The sequence below is a fragment of the Xenopus laevis genome, chromosome 5S (genome assembly GCF_017654675.1).
Source record: "Xenopus laevis strain J_2021 chromosome 5S, Xenopus_laevis_v10.1, whole genome shotgun sequence".
NCBI classification, from domain to species: domain Eukaryota; kingdom Metazoa; phylum Chordata; class Amphibia; order Anura; family Pipidae; genus Xenopus; species Xenopus laevis.
Genome location: NC_054380.1, coordinates 11585638 through 11608098, shown reverse-complemented (window position 1 = coordinate 11608098; position 22461 = coordinate 11585638). Strand labels below are relative to the sequence as shown.

General features: G+C 40.1%; 1 protein-coding gene across 1 annotated transcript in view; it reads left to right on the top strand.

The window, feature by feature from the left end:
- The first annotated feature begins 3192 nt into the window (after positions 1 to 3192).
- xdh.S (xanthine dehydrogenase S homeolog) overlaps positions 3193 to 22461 on the top strand; it is a 57030-nt gene continuing 37761 nt past the window's right edge. The window contains exons 1-11 of the mRNA XM_041564226.1: positions 3193 to 3351; positions 10145 to 10202; positions 13228 to 13324; positions 13965 to 14073; positions 15519 to 15645; positions 17336 to 17397; positions 17564 to 17626; positions 17938 to 18027; positions 18940 to 19081; positions 20700 to 20792; positions 21758 to 21909. Of these exons, the coding sequence (XP_041420160.1) occupies positions 3298 to 3351; positions 10145 to 10202; positions 13228 to 13324; positions 13965 to 14073; positions 15519 to 15645; positions 17336 to 17397; positions 17564 to 17626; positions 17938 to 18027; positions 18940 to 19081; positions 20700 to 20792; positions 21758 to 21909 (1047 nt within the window). The 5' untranslated portion in view covers positions 3193 to 3297. The remainder of the gene's footprint in view (positions 3352 to 10144; positions 10203 to 13227; positions 13325 to 13964; positions 14074 to 15518; positions 15646 to 17335; positions 17398 to 17563; positions 17627 to 17937; positions 18028 to 18939; positions 19082 to 20699; positions 20793 to 21757; positions 21910 to 22461) is intronic.

Here is a 22461-nt window from a genome sequence, read left to right as displayed (position 1 = left end):
AACCTTAATGTTTGGCACTAATTCAATGCAACACAACGCAAGGAACAAGCTGAGCAATTCATTCTCTATCACACCTATAATTAGTCTGTTTCTCTCCTTATTTAGACCAGCAGTCCTGAAGTTCTCACTTGTGAAGGGATAGGTACAAAATCATAGCCCATATCCCTTCTGGGAGTCTGATATGCATTCTATGCTGTGTGTATGTATAACTTTATAATACACAAAAGCCATGAATATCTTGTAAATTATATCCTTATAAACGGTGAGTTCTGATGTCATCAGTTATAAACGGTGAGTTCTGATGTCATTTCTGTCACATGACTCACTGAAATTTGTGTATTATAATAAATAAAGTACCCCCAGTTGTAAAATATGAGAATATTAGAAGTTACCTCGGAGTTCCATGACCTGTATAAAACCACTCGGCCTTCGGCCTCGTGTTTTTATATGGTCATGAAACTCCTCGGTAACTTATAATATCCTTATATTTTACAAGAGGGGGTACTTTATTCACTATATTTGTAAAGTGCTGTTAAGGAGCCACAGTGCTGTACAGTGCATAAAAGTACAATTTACATAAAAGTATACACGGGGAAGACAAATCACACAATAAATATATATAGAATTCATATCAGGACAAAGAGCTTAAGTGCTATGTGGTAAGACACACAGTGGGAAGGAGCTCCCTGCCCCTTAGAGCTTACAGTTCAAGTGGATGGGAGCCTAACATACAGGTACAAATTGGAGATGAAAAATTTGATAAATTTGAGAAAATTTATCTGAAAATCTGATTGAAATGAAAAGCAGTTATTTGTCTGTCTTTTTCTGCACTGCTCTTTCTGCCTCTTGAAACAATGTAGCCTTGCGTACTTCTTCCAAATCAGCTTAAGAATAAACTCTGGAGACCCACATTCAGTTCAGTGTAATTTATTTCTCACAACATGTTTCGGCTATATATTTACTTCACAAGCAACTGATGAAGGACATTTATTTCCGAAACATGTTGTGAGAAATAAATTACACTGAACTGAACGTGGGTCTCCAGAGTTTATTCTTAAAGGGATACTGTCATGGGGAAAACATTTTTTTTCAAAATGAATCAGTTAATAGTGCTGCTCCAGCAGAATTCTGCTCTGAATCCATTTCTCAAAAGAGCAAACAGATTTTTTTATATTCAATTTTGAAATCTGACATGGGGCTAGACATATTGTCAATTTCCAAGCTGCCCCAAGTCATGTGACTTGTGCTCTGATAAACTTCAATCACTCTTTACTGCTGTACTGCAAGTTGGAGTGATATCACACCCCCCCCCCCCCAGCAGCCAAACAAAAGAACAAGGGAAGGTAACCAGATAACAGCTCCCTAACACAAGATAACAGCTGCCTGGAAGCTCTCAATAGTAAAAACCCATGTCCCACTGAGACACATTCAGTTAAGTTGAGAAGGAAAAACAGCAGCCTGCCAGAAAGCATTTCTCTCCTAAAGTGCAGGCACAAGTCACATGACCAGGGGCAACTGGGAAATTGACAAAATGTCTAGCCCCATGTCAGATTTCAAAATTGTATATAAAAAAATCTGTTTGCTCTTTTGAGAAATGGATTTCAGTGCATCCCTTTAAGCTGATTTGGAAGTTTTGTGGCTGGACGGGGCTACTACTCTGTTGGAGATACCCTGAAACATATGGAGTGAAGGACCACCATAAATTTATATCGATTTGCGTACTTCTTCACAGATCTGTCTTCTGCTACATTGTGTCAAAAAGGGGCAGAGAAAAGAAGGGCACATACACCGCAGTTATATTTACAGATACCTTTAAAACTTTTGAAAAATTCTTCTGAATGCATACATAGGAAATATGATTATAAATGGATTTTTATTAATTAGGCAAACATTTGTAGGGTTTGTTTCTCCTTTAAGAAAACTTTCTCCATCCAGCAGAAGAGGAAGCTTTTGCCTAGAAATGAAGTAAGTATAACCTATTCAGCAGAAGACCTTTCTACTCATTACCGGTGAAAATCATTTATTAAGCATTTCCTGCAGTGTCCTTTAATATCACTGTGGCTCCTTCATGCCAGTGCTGCTTTGCACTCTCACCAGATCATTCATCCAACACACCTCCTTCTCTAATCATATTAATAATACTGCCAAAACCTGATGTTTCTTCCTCTGCAATATTGCCAAGATACGCCTGTTTCTTTCACTAACAACAGCCAAAATACTAATCCATGCCTTTATCTTATCTGGCAGGCTGCTGTTTTTCCTTCTCAATGTAACTGAATGTGTCTCAGTGGGACATGGGTTTTTACTATTGAGTGTTGTTCTTAGATCTACCAGGCAGCTGTTATCTTGTGTTAGGGAGCTGTTATCTGGTTACCTTCCCATTGTTCTTTTGTTTGGCTGCTGGGGGGGAAAGGGAGGGGGGTGATATCACTCCAACTTGCAGTACAGCAGTAAAGAGTGATTGAAGTTTATCAGAGCACAAGTCACATGACTGGGGCAGCTGGGAAATTGACAATATGTCTAGCCCCATGTCAGATTTCAAAATTGAATATAAAAAAATCTGTTTGCTCTTTTGAGAAATGGATTTCAGTGCAGAATTCTGCTGGAGCAGCACTATTAACTGATTCATTTTGAAAAAAAATGTTTTCCCCATGACAGAATCCCTTTAAGAATAAACTCTGGAGACCCACGTTCAGTTCAGTGTAATTTATTTCTCACAACATGTTTCGGATATAAATGTCCTTCATCAGTTGCTTGTGAAGTAAATATATAGCTGAAACATGTTGTGAGAAATAAATTACACTGAACTGAACGTGGGTCTCCAGAGTTAATTCTTAAGCTGATTTGGAAGAAGTACGCAAGGCTACATTGTTTCGAGAGGCAGAAAGAGCAGTGCAGAAAAAGACAAATAACTGCTTTTCATTTCAATCACATTTTCAGATGATTTTTCTCAATTTATAATGGAAGAATTAAGTGTTTAAGAAGACATTTGACATGTAGCAGAGCAACTAGTGCCCAGGGATTGTAAGATGTAGCATAACAATGTGCAGCAGAAGCACAAATTGTGTAATATTTTTAATACTGAAGTCACACGGAATGCAAATTCCCTTGGCCCTATTGGCAGGGGATGGTGTCTCCTCCCTAGAGTGAGCTGACGTACTGCTTGTTCATTCATTATCAAAGCTGTGACAGCTGATTTAGGGATGAGAGTGTTCTTGTCACAGTTTAGATGCATGGTTTGATTCTTGTAAAACAGACATAATAATCCTGTGTGCTGCTTCTGCAACGTCCCCTGCTATGGAGCCCAATAGGAGCCCTGATGAGCTGCTCTTCTTTGTGAATGGGAGAAAGGTAAAGCCTTATGTCTATTATAATAACTTAAATTGACTTCTTACAGAGAAAGAGATGAAAATTCTGTCTGACTTGTGTCTTTCTAGTCTGAAAAAATAAACTCCCTTTCAGTACTTAACCATCTGTGGGGCGCAGGGAAAGCCTGGTGAATACATTGAACCAAAAGTTCATCTTGTTATCCTCTATTCTATCAGCAGAGGGACTACCACTTTCTCAGTAGGAAAATAAAATGGGTGAAATTGGACAGCTAGCTAATTCTGCCTTAGGTGGTGAACTGGTTATGAATTCTCCAGCTGTAAAGGATGATGGGAGTTGCAGTTCACTAGCAACTGGGTTTTTCGATCTGCTTAATGGAGTTAAAAATCAGGAGAGGGGCAAAATGTAATGCCTTAGATTAGAACACAAGGTTTAGTTTACTTGCTCCTTAGATCATTTCTCTAATATGAAAATGTCAAGTTTAATATTTCTCCTTCTAAAGCAGCTCTGGAAGGGGGGGGGGGTCGCCGACTCTGTAAACTGTTCTAAACGCATGTCCCTACTAAGCAGAATCTCTGGGTTTCATCAAAGGCAGCTGTTAAAATTGATACAATAGTTGCTAATATTCCACTGATGTGGCTGAGAAATGTATCAAATGAAATGTTGCAAAATTGTAGCAGTTTAGAGTCTGCACCTGAATTACTGAGCTGCCAGACTCAGACAGAGACGGACATTACTTCGATTTTTGGAAAACGGTAAAAAATTATTGAAAAAAGTCTTTATTTCTGGTGAAAAATGGAAAGAGAATTGCACAGACACCAAATGTGTTGCAGGTGGGGAGCATCCCCTATTTTTTATTATTGGGACCACCTGTGCATCATCATCATATTTCTGGTGAACAATCTGAAACCAACTGAACTGAAAAAACAGTTTGGAAGGTGAACAACCCTTTTAACTCAACCTTTCCTACTTGAATAAACTTACACATTAAATTCAGACACCAAAACTTTATTTTTTGATGATAGTGTTCCTTTAAAATCAATTTCTGATGTGTTTCTCAGCATGAAAGGAAGCTGCTGGATAGCACGTATAGTAGGGAGAGACGGTGCCTATAGTAACAGTGGAGATAATAGTCTCTGGGAAGGGAGTGTGACTGTGGGATAGCAGGTATAGTAGGGAGAGATGGTGCCTATAGTAACAGTGGATAATAGTCTCTGGGAAGGGAGTGTGACTGTGGGATAGCAGGTATAGTAGGGAGAGATGGTGTCTATAGTAACAGTGGATAATAGTCTCTGGGAAGGGAGTGTGACTGTGGGATAGCAGGTATAGTAGGGAGAGATGGTGTCTATAGTAACAGTGGGATAATAGTCTCTGGGAAGGGAGTGTGACTGTGGGATAGCAGGTATAGTAGGGAGAGATGGTGCCTATAGTAACAGTGGATAATAGTCTCTGGGAAGGGAGTGTGACTGTGGGATAGCAGGTATAGTAGTGAGAGATGGTGCCTATAGTAACAGTGGATAATAGTCTGTGGGAAGGGAGTGTGACTGTGGGATAGCAGGTATAGTAGGGAGAGATGGTGTCTATAGTAACAGTGGGATAATAGTCTCTGGGAAGGGAGTGTGACTGTGGGATAGCAGGTATAGTAGGGAGAGATGGTGCCTATAGTAACAGTGGGATAATAGTCTCTGGGAAGGGAGTGTGACTGTGGGATAGCAGGTATAGTAGGGAGAGATGGTGCCTATAGTAACAGTGGATAATAGTCTCTGGGAAGGGAGTGTGACTGTGGGATAGCAGGTATAGTAGTGAGAGATGGTGCCTATAGTAACAGTGGATAATAGTCTGTGGGAAGGGAGTGTGACTGTGGGATAGCAGGTATAGTAGGGAGAGATGGTGCCTATAGTAGCAGTGGGATAATAGTCTCTGGGAAGGGAGTGTGACTGTGGGATAGCAGGTATAGTAGGGAGAGATGGTGCCTATAGTAACAGTGGGATAATAGTCTCTGGGAAGGGTGTGTCGCTGAGGTATATGGAGAGAGATTGTTCATAGTAGCAGTAGGGTTAGTTGTATTTACATATTCGGCTCTGGGAAACCCTGATGAAGCTTCTGGCAGCCATGACTGTTTTAAGAATTCAAACCATTGTGACTTCACATCTTTGATGGCTTTCACTTTTGTTCAGCAATACACACTTTCTTATATGATTTATCATGTGTGAAATGGAATTTATAGGCTGCCTCTTTGCATTAATATATACAGTGCCCATGCAAACACACTTACCTGAATTTTTATAAGGAGATAGGAAGTAGGCTGGCAATATTAAATTACAATAGAAGAGACACATTATGAAACAACCGGAGAATCGCAAATGCCACTATGAGTCGGGAGCATGTGCTGAAGGATAAAATTTCACAGGAAGTATGGCTTCTCTGTACAAAGGCTTGTGATGGCACGGGGTGTCTTTTTATAACCGATTATCCATAGATACATATTACTCAAGCACAACTTATATAAAGATGTTACATATACACAAATGTGCTGAGCCGGCATCTCCAGGACAAAGGGAGAATCAGTTGCATGTGTTGGCACCACCCACTAAGGGAACCCTGGCTGTTAGCGATAGTGTTATATATATATTTTGTAATCCAGAGTGCCCATACTTTACTAATACAGGGTCTACTTTTAGTTATGATGTCCCATTATGATCTAAATCCATAATATCACTCTTAGGGGCAAATTCACTAAGCGCCGAAGCGTCTAACGCTACCTTTTACGCCAGACTTCCTTCGCCACCTCAGACCAGGCGAAGCGCAATAGAGTAGATAGGGATTGCTTCAAAAAAAGTTCACATTTTTTCTAAGTCCCAAAAAACGCTGGCGTTTTTTCTATATTATGGGTGATAGGCTGAAAAAAATCGAAAAAATTTTGGGGCTCCCCTCCTTCCCCCCTACATTTCCTAACTCATGGCAACTTAACTATACAGTGGGCACATGTGTAGGGCAAAATAATAATTTTATTTGATGTTTTGAAGGTTTCCCAGCCATTTGTAGTGCTGCTACATATTCCTCCATTGAAATTTGAATTTGGTGCCATATGCAAATTAACTATCGCTAGCGTAACTTCGCTTCGCTTAGCGAATCAACGCTAGCGCAACTTCGCAACCTTACGCTACCCCTGAGAGCAACTTCGGATTTTAGTGAATTTGCGGAGCGCTACCGAAACTACGCCTGGCGAAGTGTGGCGAAGTGCGGCAAAGTTACTTAAAGGGGTCGTTCACCTTTGATTTAACTGTTAGTATGATATAGAGAATGATATTCTGAGACAATTTGCAATTGTTTTTTATTTGTAATTATTTTTGTTTTTCGAGTTATTTAGCTTTTTATTCAGCAGCTCTCTAGTTTGCCATTTTGGCAGTCTGGTTGCTAGGGCTCAAAGTATCCTAACAACCATGCACTGATGTGAATAAGAGTCTTGAATATGAATAGGAGAAGCCTGAATAGACAATTGAGTAATAAAAAGCAGCAATAACAATACATTTGTAGCCTTACAGAGCATTTGTTTTTTTAGATGGGGTCAGTGACCCCCATTTGAAAGCTGGAAAGAACCAGAAGAAGATGGCAAATAATTCAAAAACTTTTAAAAAAAACAAATGAAGGCCGATTGAAAAGTTGCTTAGAATTGGTCATTCTATAACATATAACAAGTTAACTTAAAGGCGAACCACCCCTTTAAATATTAAAAAAAATTACTTAAAGGGGTCGTTCAACTTTAAGTTAACTGTTAGTATGATGTAGAGAGTGATACTCTGAGACAATTTGCAATTGGTTTTCATTTCTTATTATTTTTGTTTTTCGAGTTATTTAGCTATTTAATCAGCAGCTCTCTAGTTTTCCATTTTGGCAGTCTGGTTGCTAGGGTTCAATGTATCCTAGCAACCATGCATGATATGGATAAGAGGCTGGAATATGAATAGGAGAGGCCAGAATAGACAACTGAGTAATAAAAAGTAGCAATAACAATAAATTTGTAGCCTTAGGGTTAGTTCACACGAGGAGATTCGGGGAGATTTTGTCGCCTGGCGACTAATCGCCTCGTCTTCTGAGCAACAATCTCCCTGAACTGCCTCAGCGTGTTTTCCCATAGGCTATAATGAAAAGTCGCCTGTGCTAATGCACACGCGGTGATGCGTTTTCCATAGTTGCCCGAAGTTGCCTGTGTGAGATCCAAATTATGGAAAGATCCATTATACAGAAAACCTCAGGTCCCAAACATTCTGGATAACAGGTCCTATAACTGTACTAAAAAGTAGCAATAACAACACATTTGTAGCCTTACAGAGCATTTGTTTTTTAGATGGGGTCAGTGACCCCCATTTGAAAGCTGGAAAGAACCAGAAGAAGAAGGAAAATAATTCAAAAACTATATTAAAAAAAAAATTTAAAAAAATTAATTGAAACGTTTTTTGGTAATTCTATAACATATTACAATTAACTTAAAGGTGAACCGCCCCTTTTAATATTATGTTGATTTATAAGACAATTTATACTGCTTTATTTGAAAAATAACTACCGTATTTCTTATGTAGCCTTAATAGAATAAATATCTAATGAAAAGAATAAAACAGAAGGGAAATTTATTCAAGCTGTTTGCTGGCAGAGTCTTGAGATCTACTGATCACCAACTAAAGGTCTACTGGTAGATCCCGATCTATCTTTTGGGCACCCCTGTTGTAATCTAATAATTTTGTTTGTGACTGGGCCTGCAGTGTCATATATGAATACTAGTCGTGTATCGCACCCCAAACAGGACATGCAAGTTCAGTACAGGTATGGGACCCATTATCCGGGAACCCATTATCCAGAGAGCTCCAAATTATAGAAAGGTCGTCTTCTATAGACTCTATTTTATCCAAATAATCGAAATTTTTAAAAATAATTTCCTTTTTCTCTGTAATAATAAAACAGTATCTTGTACTTGATCCAAACTAACATATAATTAATCTTTATTGGAGGCAAAACCAGCCTATTTGATTTATTCAATGTTTCAGTTATTTTCTAGTAGGTTTAAGGTATCAAGATCCAAATTACAGAATGATCTGTTATCCGGAAAGCCCCTGTTCCTGAACATTTTGGATAACATATCCCATACCTGTACTTCTAAATATCTTGATTAACATAACAGATCTGAAGAGGTGAAACCCTACAATATTCAGACTATGTCCTACTTGTCTGCTGGTTATAAGTTCAGACTGGTTCACAAAAATCCCAGGAGATCTCCCAATGGAACCTTTTTTCTGTGGTCCTGTTTGTCTACCCTTCCAATTGGCCTAATTTCCTTGCAAGCACCATGTGTTTCATCTCTTCCCCCAGGCCTCTGCAAGAGTTTTAGATCTTCTATCATCACACCTTGTGCTACAGTGATGACAATGATTAGAATCAGAAATGCAATTTCAAGCAGAACATATGGGGCTCTTGTGATCCCCATATTGCTTTTTATATCCATGGGAATGATGGAGCCTTGGTGAGTTGGGGAGGGAGAGCTGAAGCAGAAAGATACAAAATGGGGTTGGAAAAGCAGATGGCAGAAGATGAGAAGAAAAAGGGACAAGTTGACAGAAGAGGAAAAAGATGATTAGGAAAAACAAATGGAGAAAAGGAAAATATACAGAGAGGTAAGGATTTGGTAACCAGGGCGGCCATCAGGGGGGCACAGGGGGTACTCTTGCATCGGGCCCAGGCTGTGCTGCACTTTTCTAAATAGCCAGGCCTTCCTTGACAGAGCCGAAATCTCGAAGAGCCAAAATCTGAAGAGCCAAAATCCGAAGAGCCAAAATCCTGGAGAGTCAAAGTCTCGAAGAGCCAAAGGGTCGATGTCCCGAAGAGCCGAAATCAAGAAGAGCCGAAATCCAGAAGAGCCGAAATCCTGAAGAGTTGAAGTCTCAAAGAGCCAAAGGGTCGAAGTCCCGAAGAGCCGAAATCCTGAAGAGTCGAAGTATTGAAGAGCCGAAGGATCGAAGTGACGAAGAGCCGAAATCCAAAGAGCCGAAATCCTGAAGAGTCGAAGTCTCAAAGAGTTGAAATCCTGAAGAGTGAAGAGCCGAAATCCAGAAGAGTTGAAGTCTTGAAGAGCCGAAATCCAGAAGAGCCAAAATCCAGAAGAGTCGAAATCCAGAAGAGCCGAAATCCTAAAGAGTCGAAGTCCCGTAGACCCGAATCCCGAAGAAACAAAGTCCCAAAGTGGCGAAAACACCCAAAGCTACGTACGGAGCCGAAGTTGAAGTCCTGAAGCCGCAAAAGCAACCGAAGTTGAAGTCGTGAAGCCGCAAGTTAATTTCTAATGAACACCAATGTGTTTTTTTTTTATCTTATTAAACCCCTAGCCACCAATGTATTATTTTAATAGTCTATAGGCCCCTGCCACCAATGTTTTTTTAAAAAAATATTCTCTGTTCTTTTTAACTTGTAAGGGGGGGCCCTGGGGCCAATGTCTTTTTAAAAAACTTTATGGGGGGCCCTGGCACCACAGTTTTTTAACTTATAAGGGGACCCTGACCATCAATGGCTTTTTATAACTTGTGTGGGGGAGTTGACTGTTTTTAGCTCTGTCTGTGTGGTCTTTTAACTGTGGTGTGTGCGGGATCTGGGGTGAGGCTTGGGGTGGGTGGGATTATTTGGATAAAATGGAGTCTATGGGAAACAGCTTTTCCATAATTTGGAGCTTTCCAGATAATGGATACCATATCTGTAATAATACACTCTATGAAATGTAGCCATTAGTTACATTCAGATATAGAAAGTCTAATATTTCCTCTTTGTTTTGCAGGTTATTGAGAAAAATGCTGATCCGAGAATGACCTTACTGACCTATCTACGGAGAAAATGTATGGTTTGGAGTATTAATACAACATTAATGTATTTTGCAAGCAAGGTTATATTATTAGACCAAGTTTAAGTACAAATTCTGATACATCACTGTGGCATAAGAAGATTGAGGTTCTGGTGCTTTTCTGTGAAAAATATTGCCTTTCTTGGGTTCCAAGCTCCCTTCCTCCTGTATTTTAGAGGATGGAATTACATATATCCTGCCATATTCTCTAACTGATGTCACACTGTCCTACTATAAGGATGGGCTACAAGCTTCTCTAACATTTGATCCAAGAGAGTTCCACAGATGGCAGTTAATGTCTGTGCCAGTTTCTGCTCTGTATTGTACTTGAGATTAGGGCTACAAGCTTCTTTGCTTCTACACTTGCATAGAAGCCCATCTTGGTGTCTCTGTAGTAATAATTCAAATCAACTGGACTAGCTGTACATGTATATTTTTTCTTAAAGTTAGTCATCTGACTGGCTTTCTCATTTAAAAGAGAACTACACCCCCAAAATAAGAAAAGCCCCTGCTCCCCCCCACATAGTTTGTTCCCCCCCTAAAAGAACCCCTAACACTTTACTCACGTATGGGTGCAGAGTAAGCACAGTGGAGCTCATGGGCACCATCTTCCGGACCTTAGTCTTCCTCTGTAATTGAGCACCATATTGGCGCATGCGCAGTTGGAGATTTCAGTTCATTGCAACTGCGAAAATTGCAGAAGGAAAGAAGAACTGAAGAAGAACTAAGATCCAGAAGATGCTCCGCTGCACTTTGCACCAATAGATGAGCAAAGTGTTAGGGGAACTTTCAGGTGTAAAGAACTATGCGAGGGAGGAGAAGGGAGGGGGAACTATCTAGGTTAGTAGGTAGAAGCTTTTTTTATTGGGGGGTTAGTTCTCCTTTAAGAATGACTTGTATAAAGATATTTATGGAAATAAATACCCTGGAATCTTGCTCCAATCAGCATAATCTGTTTGGTATAACCAGCATAAGGTCAGAGACCTCACAGAGGTAAGGTGTTGCCTTAGCATGAGATACAAATAAAGCAAGTCCAGCTGATTTGACTTATTATTATTGATACACTATGACCTGGATGAATGAGAACCTTCACAATCATCTTTGTGTCCTTCTGTGCCATGAGTGATAGCATCACACCGAGGATTATGAAGTGAACATGTACAAATTGTCACTGTCAAAAAAATCAGCTGATGGCCCAATATAACCAAAGTGCCCACATCCCCTTCTGAATTGTTTGCTTTAGGCACAGAATGGAAAGAACTGGCCAAATATCAAACTGTTGATTTATAAAAGGGCCCTTGTTAACACGAAAAGTATGGGGGCAGCCATTCAAGCACAGGATACACAGTAGATAACAGAGAAGTACTACTATAGTTTATATAAACATGCTGCTGTGTAGCCATGGGGGCAGCCATTCAAGCACAGGATACACAGTAGATAACAGATAAGTACCACTATAGTTTATATAAACAAGCTGCTGTGTAGCCATGGGGGCAGCCATTCAAGCACAGGATACACAGTAGATAACAGATAAGTACTACTATAGTTTATATAAACAAGCTGCTGTGTAGCCATGGGGGCAGCCATTCAAGCACAAGATACACAGTAGGTACAGATAAGTACTACTATAGTTTATATAAACAAGCTGCTGTGTAGCCATGGGGCAGTCATTCAAGCACAGGATACACAGTAGATAACAGATAAGTACTACTATAGTTTATATAAACAAGGTGCTGTGTAGCCATGGGGACAGCCATTCAAGCACAGGATACACAGTAGATAAAAGATAAGTACTACTATAGTTTATATAAACAAGCTGCTGTGTAGCCATGGGGCAGTCATTCAAGCACAGGATACACAGTAGATAACAGATAAGTACTACTATAGTTTATATAAACAAGCTGCTGTGTAGCCATGGGGGCAGCCATTCAAGCACAGGATACACAGTAGATAACAGATAAGTACTACTATAGTTTATATAAACAAGCTGCTGTGTAGCCATGGGGGCAGCCATTCAAGCACAAGATACACAGTAGGTACAGATAAGTACTACTATAGTTTATATAAACAAGCTGCTGTGTAGCCATGGGGCAGTCATTCAAGCACAGGATACACAGTAGATAACAGATAAGTACTACTATAGTTTATATAAACAAGCTGCTGTGTAGCCATGGGGCAGTCATTCAAGCACAGGATACACAGTAGATAACAGATAAGTACTACTATAGTTTATATAAACAAGCTGCTGTGTAGCCATGGGGACAGTCATTCAAGCAGAGGATACACAGTAGATAACAGATTGGTTCTACAGAATTCCATTGTATACTACAGAGTTTATCTGTTATCTGCTGTGTATCCTGTGCCTTTTCTCCTTTTTCAGCTTTAAATGGCTGCCCTATGGCTACACACCAGCTTGTTTATATAAATTATATCAGACTGAAGCAAACGCACCAGTTGTACCAGTGCAGCACAACAGTACATTATATTATTATTAAATTTTTTGGTGTTACTGTTCCTTTAAGTGGAACTATAACAACAGGCTCTTGTCTCTGAATTTTTAAACAATTGTTATTTTGGTCTGCACCTCTGGTCTGTACCATTTCCACTCACTACAGGTGTGTGCACATTCTAAATAGGGCTTTCACCAAGGGTGTTAGGGTTGTAGGATTTGGTCTCAGCACCGAAGGCTGCCGAGGGTGCATTAAAGAATCTCAATGATCTTCGAAAATGACCAAGACCATATTTACGCAAACAATGGACTGACTATTAGCTAATGTGCTTGACACATTAGCAAAGTGTAATATTCCATAACAAATTTCTATGATTTTTATCAACTTTTTCTCCACCTTATGGACATAATTTGGTGAATCGCACAGAAGCTGGAACACAGCCTTCTATGAAAATGTTCGCATTTCTTATATGCAACATGAATAATTGCGAAATAATTGTGCTTGTGTTTGTGAATGAGTTTATGGCTTTATATTACGATGCTAATGTTCTCTTCACCTCTTTCCGTTCAGTGGGATTACCTGGAACCAAGTTGGGTTGCGGAGAAGGAGGGTGCGGGGCCTGCACTGTGATGGTCTCACGATTTAATCAGTTCCAGAACAGGATAGTGTATCTTTTAATGACCGTTTAATACATTCTGTGTTGCAGGGCTGCTTACTTATCTTGCTTATTTCCCTTGGAATCCTATGGAGACATTTAACAATATTAAATGTATTATTATTTTCCTGACAAAGTATTTTCTAGAAAAGAGTAAGTGCATATCCTGTTGTAATCAAATCTCCATTGTTTACTCACTCCTTGCCTTGATATTCTCTCTTCCCACAGGCATTCCCCAGTGTGTCATTCTCTTATACAAGGAAAGTATGGTGGGAATGGCCTAGAAATTAAAGGGTTTCAAGATGGTCTGGTGGACATAATTCAAACTGGGTTGACATTACGACCTGGGTCAAACAGTTTGATATGGTTTAGTCTTTAGTCCCCACACAGATCTCTCGCTACATGATTTGGCCTCCTAAGTAGTTGAGCTGATCCAAGCTACCATTCCTTGTTGCTTGTGCAGAGATCAGTAAACTGTGGACAACATCCACATATCCATGGCACAATGGAGTCATTGGCTTAAAGGATTTTCCAAACAAATACTAGTTAGGAAGTCCAATGGAGTGCAATTACAACTTACTGATCACTCCAGTTGCATCTTTACTGCACTGTGTTGCTGTGCTGTCGTTTCTCCCTTAACCCAAGTTTCCAGACATTATTCAGTTAATGCCTGCCTGGCACCCATATGTTCCCTGCATCACACAGCGGTGACAACAGTTGAAGGTATTGGGAGTGCAAAGACACGACTTCATCCCATTCAGGTAAGTAGATTTGTAGCAAGAATGCTCAGACACCTATTTATGAGCTTCAGATGGGGGGAGTCACAGACCTAGTAACCCTGTCCATTCCTGGCAAACAGAAAGATTTTGCTAAGTCTAAGGCAGGGGTGTCCAACCTTTTGGCTTCACTGGGCCACATCGGAAGAAGAAAAATTTTCTGGGGCCACAAAAAAAAAAAAATACACACAAACACTAACGCTAGCTTTTGATTTATTGTATTGTAAAAGTAAAAGAAAAGAGGGTATCATAAACTTAGTGAGATTTTTGACAATGTGTTTGAGAAACTAATGTATCAATATCTGGTTCAATGGAAGTGTAATAACCTACCATGGCGGTCTAGTGAGAGGGGGTCGGCAGGGACGCCTGCCTCCCCCTTGGCGGGGACGCCTGCTGCTCCCTCGGCGGGGACGCCCTCTACGAGCCGCATCCTCTTCTTCCTGACGCGGCGCATCTCTTCAGTATTTATTGGCATCAACACACCAACGCGCAATGGCGCGGATTTTGAAAATATTTAAAGGGCATCATGCAGGTTCTCATTGCCCGTTATAGGAGTTTGTTCCTGGTGCTTCTGAGCTTTAAGCTAAATCTGTCTGAACCTGTTTTGATTCCTGTTGTGACCCCTGCCTGGCTTTTGACCTCTGGATCCTGACCCTTGCCTGAATACCGACTACCTCTTCTGCTAAATCCTTTAGCTTTGCACATCTTGTTTAAGTCCTGGTGGCATCCAAGTAGCTGAGGGCTCCTCCCGAGGCCAAAGGTGAAGCATGAGCCGAGACCATGGTGCTTGGCATTTGTTCTGGTGTTGGGTGCCGACCGTGACAGGAAGTAGTTGCAAATCTCAGTGAATTCTCAAGGTGCTCATCAGATAATTTGGTTCTAATTTTGCTCTTAGGGGGTTATTTATAAAAGTCTGAATTTATCTCAATATTTTCTGCTACAAACTCCGATCAAATCTGCTCAGGTTTTTTGCCCTTATTTTCTGATTTTTCAGGATTATTCATCCGGTTTTCATGATTTTTTTCGGATTTTTCAACCGAAAACTCAGAACTCAGAAAACTTCTGGGTATTGCACGAAACCCAAACCCATCCTTTGGGTTTAATAAATTCCTAAATATTCATCATTTTTTAAAAGTCAGCAACCACGTACATAAGCTCTCTGTGCGTGACATTGCAACATGGTGTTTCCTGGATTGGCGGGAGTTCAAGCTGGGCTGCATTCATATCCATCCTGGGCCGCATGTGGCCCTTAAGCCGCGGGTTGGACACCCCTGGTCTAAGGCTAATGTACAGTAACCCCATGCAGTTTCTCCACTTGTGCCATTGACTTTAATAGCAGGCACCACTTGTGTAGAGATATTGAAAGCTTCATAAACAGCTCCTATATTCATTATTGAACTATGTCATAGTTTTTCTTACAATAATTTCAGGAAAGAATTGCAAAGAGTCATGGATCTCAGTGTGGTTTCTGCACACCAGGAATTGTTATGTCTATGTATACCTTAATCCGGAACACATCAGAACCCACTATGGAAGACATTGAAAATGCATTCCAAGGTATGAATTTGATTAGAGGAGCTAGAGAATTCACAAAATGTCCATCATCAGGCCATAGTGGGCATAGTGGGGAAAAAGCTCAAAACTGAATTGCTGTGTGTATGTATATGCACAATTGTGTGCATATTCAAAAACTTAAATGAAAAAAAAAAACTAAGAACAAGTTGACGTTGTCTCAGAATATCAGCCTTTATCATGCCAACTAACTAAGAGGTGAACTACCTCTTTAAGGAGCACGTACAATTCTAAATTCTTTGAGATTCCAGGCATTTTAAGCAAGATCACGCCAAGCTTGCAACATATTCAGCAAATATCTCAGTAATTGATTTAATGAAGCTAAATAGAGCTTTAGGTGGACAGGATATTACCTATAGAAAGTGATATAATATTTAAACTGGGGAAAGTCAAATCTTGGTATAACTGCTTGAATTAAGGGAAAGGCATTATCACTTGGGGTGCTAAACTCTCATATCATGATTATAATCAGTTACCTAAGACCACGGGCTGGTACTCCTGTTCACTGAAAACAACCCCAGCCCAGGGTACTACTGAAAAGCCTGTTTTTCAATTTACTGCTCATGTGCAACTGGGCTGGGGTTGCAAAGAGGATTCACGACTAAAAGATTGGGCTGTAGTGCTCCTACATTAATACCTTGGGTTGGTGCACTTTTCAGTAAACAGGTGTCTCAGGTAAACAATTATAACTTGGGGTGGATGCTTAATATTTTGGATGGAGTAAACAGTGAAATATCAAGGGTCTAAGAACAGTTATAATTTGGCAGACATTCAGTATCATTAGTCTGTGAACATTGTGGTAAAATAGTAGCAGAGTTAAGAATTGGCAATTTTTGCAATGACATTAGGACTGGAGAGGATTAATTGTAGGATAAATATCTTGTATGAGCAGAGATTCACAATGTAAATAGAGAATGGGGACATTATTTGAACAATGTGAGTTTAGTATTTGACATTAACAAATGTTATAATGAATTTTTCTGCTTTCTGGTATGTTCTGATATTACCAGTGTAATGGAATAGAATGTTGGCCACAAAGAATAAAGCCGTTGCACACCATTATATGAGAACATTTTAAAACAACCAAGGGTGCACTCACTAGATGGATGTGCATAATACTTGTCACAAAGCAATGTGAAAAATGTTAAATAGTCTCATAGGCCCGAGGCAGGACTTGTAGAAAGTTGCTTTCAGAATGTGGAATAATATGGCGGCCTCAGTAATCTTTAGGGGACTGCAGATGATAACAGGACCCATCAAGCTCAATCTGGGCTGAATTGGGTGAATTTGGAATAGTTAAATATCAATTGCTTACAGTAAGTAGACAGGGATAGGACTGAAACAGTAAGAAACAGTGACAATTAAACAACTACTGTGAATCTTTTAGGGTATCATGGCACAAATACAGGGGTGTAACAACAGAGGCAGAGCAGAGCAGACCCTGCAGCTACAGGGGGGCCCCAGGATTTATAAGGGGCCCTATGAGGCCCTAACTAGAGAGCAATTTCAGCATATATTGTTAAAACAGGACAATCCCTGAATCCCTGCTCTGTAGAGTTTACAATCTACCATGGCTTATTTCAGGCTAATTTTTGCCTTATTTCAGGAAAAGTGCTGCCATTTCATTGAACAAATCAGTTCTTTCAAGGTTTCCTTCTTTTCCTTCTTAACACAGGGAATCTATGCCGTTGTACAGGATATCGGCCTATACTTGAGGGGTTTAAGTCCTTTACTAAAGTAAGTAATATCCCTTAAATTGAACCTGTGGCACTGTGACTGCAGTCACACTAGCATCCCTTACAGCTGAAGGACCGCAGATTAGACAGTACATGGTTTAATATTATTTTTGCCTAAAACAGGCTGATAAAGGGGCAATATCAAGACACTTTTCTTTAATTCCCAGGAAGGATGTTGTGGCAAAAGGACAGAAAATGGCTGCTGCAGAGATACGAATGGTGCAAATGAGGTATACAATATAATATATCTTGTACTTTTTCATTTCTTTTACCTCTAAAGTTGGAGCCCCAGGGTCTTACCCAAAACCTACCCATGCTGGTAGATACTGATAATTGTAATAATTATGATTTTAGTTCCACAGCCCTACTGGCAGGTCCCCTGTAGAACCCATAATATTCAATCAGCAGACAACGTTGCTAGTGTACTGCTGGCAAGATCTGATTGGTTGCTATTGGTTACTCAACATGGAGTGAATTTTGCACTTTTTTCTAACATTCATAGCCATTTTGGGCTTTGCTAATAAACTTTATTTTCTTAAAGGATATTTCAGTGTCTTCAGCTCTATTTGATCCATCTGAGTTCAAACCCCTGGACCCTACACAAGAGCCAATTTTCCCACCGGAATTGCTGGTGAGTATGAAGTTCAAGGTGTAGTAAGATGGATTCAGGAATCTGTTTGCCTAAGGGGATCCCTAAGGTGCCATACCTTAGGGATCTTAAACATGGATATGCAATGCAGAGTTATAGTTACATGGTGCCTTTGGTTGATACAGATTTAAGTTTGTCAATTTCATTGAGCTGATCAAAAGGCAAAGAAAATCCCTGGAGTCTGCTGCCAAATCTGCCTCACCAATTGGGACTTATCTGAGCCACTAAATGTTGTATTGAACATGCACCCTGCAGGGCAACACAATGGTAAAGAGGCTCCTACTCATACCCACAAATAAAATTTAAATAAGTCGCCATTCTGAATACTCTCTTGACTTGGAGACAATCATTCCCAACACAAATTTTATACTAAGCATGTGGTCCACCATCCTCTAAATTCAGATCACAAAGGAATGTCCAAAATGAACCAGGAGTATAACCCACAATGGTAATGGTTAACCTTCAACAAGATTGGGCCTGCAACACCCCCCAGTGATCCATTCTAATAGGTCAGCTGGATGGTTGAGTGTCATTTTGTTACCAGACTGCGGTTGTGCAATATCCGACCGTCTAATCAACACACACTTGTGCCCTTTGCATCTTTTGCTGGACTGACAATCTGTAGATGGCTGCAGCAAGATGCCTTAGATAATCATTATTTATAGGGCCCGTTAGGGCTTCTGTGTATTTGAAATGGCAGAGCCTATTGAAATCTGTCTAGACTTGGTCCTAAGGAAAGACATTTTGCACCAATGGTATTAGTAAATGAGTCCATAAGAGTACGGTACTAAGTAACCTATGGAACTGGCACTCTTTATCTGCCTTCATGTTGAATTTATCTTTGCTCCATCAAACAATAATGCAGTGTCTTTGTTTTGTCTTTTTTTCCAAAAGAGTTATGAAAAGCCTCCTCCAAAATCGCTGTATTTTATGGGTGACAATATTATGTGGCTCCAGCCTTCAAATCTCGAGGAATTATTGGCACTCAAAGTTCAATATCCAGATGCTAAACTGGTTGTTGGAAACACAGAGGTCGGTGAGTGTTGGGTTTCTGTTCTGGGGTCAGCCAGAATCGAGAAGACTTCCATGGTTATGCCAGTATAAGCATACAATCTTTCTGCGTCCAAATGGGGCCCTGGCAGTGAAGGTCTTTTGGTTTTGTACTTGATTCATTACAGGAAAACCCCAATGTCCTGTGCTAATTTATAGTCAATATTACAATCTCAAAACAACTACTTCTCGATAATAAAAGAAAAAGTTATTCTTATCAACTTCCCCATGTGCATTTATTATACATCTTCAGCACTTTAAGGGGCCGATTCACTAAGGGTCGAATATCGAGGGTTAATTAACCCTCGATATTCGACTGGGAATTAAAATCCTTCGACTTCGAATATCGAAGTAGAAGGATTTAGCGCAGATAGTACGATCGAACAATCGAAGGATTATTCCTTCGATCGAACGATTAAATCCTTCGAATCGTTCGATTCGAAGGATTTAAATCCAACGATCGAAGGAATATACTTCGATCAAAAAAACTTAGGAAAGCCTATGGGGACCTTCCCCATAGGCTAACATTGTGTTCGGTAGGTTTTAGATGGCGAACTAGGGGGTCGAAGTTTTTTTTAAAGAGACAGTACTTCGATTATCGAATGGTCGAATAGTCGAACGATTTTTAGTTCGAATCATTCGATTCGTAGTCGTAGTCGAAGGTTGTAGTAGCCCATTCGATGGTCGAAGTAGCCCAAAAAACACTTCGAAATTCGAAGTTTTTTTACTTCGAATCCTTCACTCGAAGTTAGTGAATCGGCCCCCTAATGTTATTCTGGATATGTAATTGCTGTTGAAATCAGTACTTGTGCACAACCAGTTATGACTCCTGAAAGAAAGGGGCAAAAGCCAACTGATTAACAGAGAGGAGAACTGACTTCTGTTACATTGTTTATAAAAGAATGAACTTTCATTGCTGTTACATTTTCAAATAACTTTAAGGCCATGGTAAATGTGTAATGCATGTATATTGGGAGGTTGCTTAGAAATATATTTTCTCTCTTGATGTGAAAAATAGTTTTTGGCAGGATATCCTCTTTAATAGCTGAATGGGCTCAGATTAAAGAGGACCCTTGTTTCCTTCAGTCTGGGCATTCATAATTATAACAAGCAGGCCATAGCCATTTTGTGGACACTGTTATTAAGACAAGCCTTGCATTATTTCAGAATCGTGTTTGGGCACCAGAATGGGAGACCTGATGTCCATCCCCATGCCCTGGCTACACAATTAAATAGTAAAGAGAACGGGGGAATGTGGGGAGAGCAGGGACATATAGGAAGTGCTGAATGGAAAGTGAAAGTCATTGTCTGTCCTGCCTCTATGTCTAAAGCATAGAGGAGGGGCAGACCATATTTGATTGACAGCTGAGATTTTTAAATGAGTTTACAACAGCTATGAATGCTTTAATAAAAAATAGAAATTGGATTTCATGTTTAATTTGAAAATTACTTTTATTATACAGATCTTTGTGTCTGGGTGACAGGTCCGCTTTAAAGCTCACTGAGGGTTATGACAGGAGCTGTAGCTTTCTCTGTTCAGTTGAAAATAATATACCAAGTGTGGTCTAGATATATTTCAGTGCTAATTGCATTATCTTTTTAAGGTATCGAAACAAAGTTCAAGAATATGCAGTACCCAGTGATCATTGCCCCAGGCCTGGTTCCAGAATTAAATATTATTGAACATAAGGAAGAAGGTGAGAGTGTTGTGGATATTGTTTAGGTATTGGCAATAAATGCTTATCGCAATGTGAGTGGGATTAGACAGACAGACAGACAGACAGACAGTTGAAAAAAGATCCCACTTTATGAAACAGTTCTGTTGAACTAACAAAAGAAAAGCAGCACTCCACACTGTTTTACTCTTTTCATACAGATTTATCTGGTCTCTACTTCACCATGGTTGCTAACAGGTTCAGGGTGTCAAATCCCTGTTTTAGTGGCTCAGTACGTGCCTATTCCTCTCCCCCGCCTACCATCATTCCTTTATATACTTGCACCAGTGTCAACCCGCAAATCACTACAAAGAACCCATGAAGTAATCTGTATTGCCTTGCAGTGCCCCAGACCCATGTTCTAATGGAAAAATTCTGTGCAAGCAAGAACCATTATGTCTGACCCAGTAGATCAGTGCAGGACCATGGCAGCTGGGCGCCCTGGGCAGCCTGTCTGGTTGTGCCGCATACTTGCATATAAGCGTACGTGCACCTGTGCAAATGGGCATTCATCTGCGCACACAGATGCACAAAGCCTCACTGCAGGTTGGGGGAAACTGCAAAGTACAAGTGAGGAGAGCGCACAGGGGAGAGACAGGGGTCCAGACTAAGGGTAGGCAGCAAAGAAGTTATGTGTCTGGCGTCCCTAGGCACCTACCTATTCTGCCTACCCCTAGTTCCGGCCCTGCAGTAGATACAATTTTAGGGCTTCCAATGCCAATTTAATTACCAGGCACTCCCTTTCTATAATAGAGTACTGCCTTTTAGCAAGTGTAAGTTTCCTGCTTAAGTAAGCATGGCATGATAGGTATTAAGGAAGGTTGTGACCAGTTTGACTGGAGGTCTATGTAAGACTTAAATTATCTAAATACCTACATCATGGATATTAATCATTACATGTATACATATATATATATTTTTGATAATACCTGACTTGTATACTCCAGGGATCTACTTTGGAGCAGCATGTAGTTTGTCCACCATGGAAGAGGTGCTCAGAGAAGCAGTGGCTCATCTCCCAGCTTACAAAACAGAAGTGTTCCGAGGAGCCTTGGAGCAACTGAGGTGGTTTGCAGGGCAGCAGATACGTAATGTAGCAGTAAGTGTGACATAAATCTAATATATATAATATATATATATATATAACTGGAAATGCCGGCACAGCACGTATACTGGTATAAGGTGCCTGGGTGCAGAGCTATGTATAAGTGAAGCTAGCACACACAGGACTTATGGAGAAAAAAAGGTTTTTATTTTAACAGAAAAAAACGAACGTTTAGGTCCCTAGCCTTTCTCAAAGTGAATGAAACAAACAGCCATTTTAAAGCATCAAAGGCGGGAAAAGGATATGGGTGACATCATAAAGTGTCATGGATGTGGTTGGGGCAATACACAAACATAAAAACAACAATAAAGTGTGTGAAATATACAAAAAACAGTTTGCAAACACAAAAGGTGACCTTTTGTGTTTGCAAACTGTTTTTTTGTATATTTTTTGAGAAAGGCTAGGGACCTAGCCGAAACGTTAGTTTTTTCTGTTAAAATAAAAACCTTTTTTTCTCCATAAGTCCTGTGTGTGCTAGCTTCTTTTGAGCCATTATAATCAATAAAGAAAAGAGTCCGCACTCATGGGTCTTTGTGATGCAAAAAA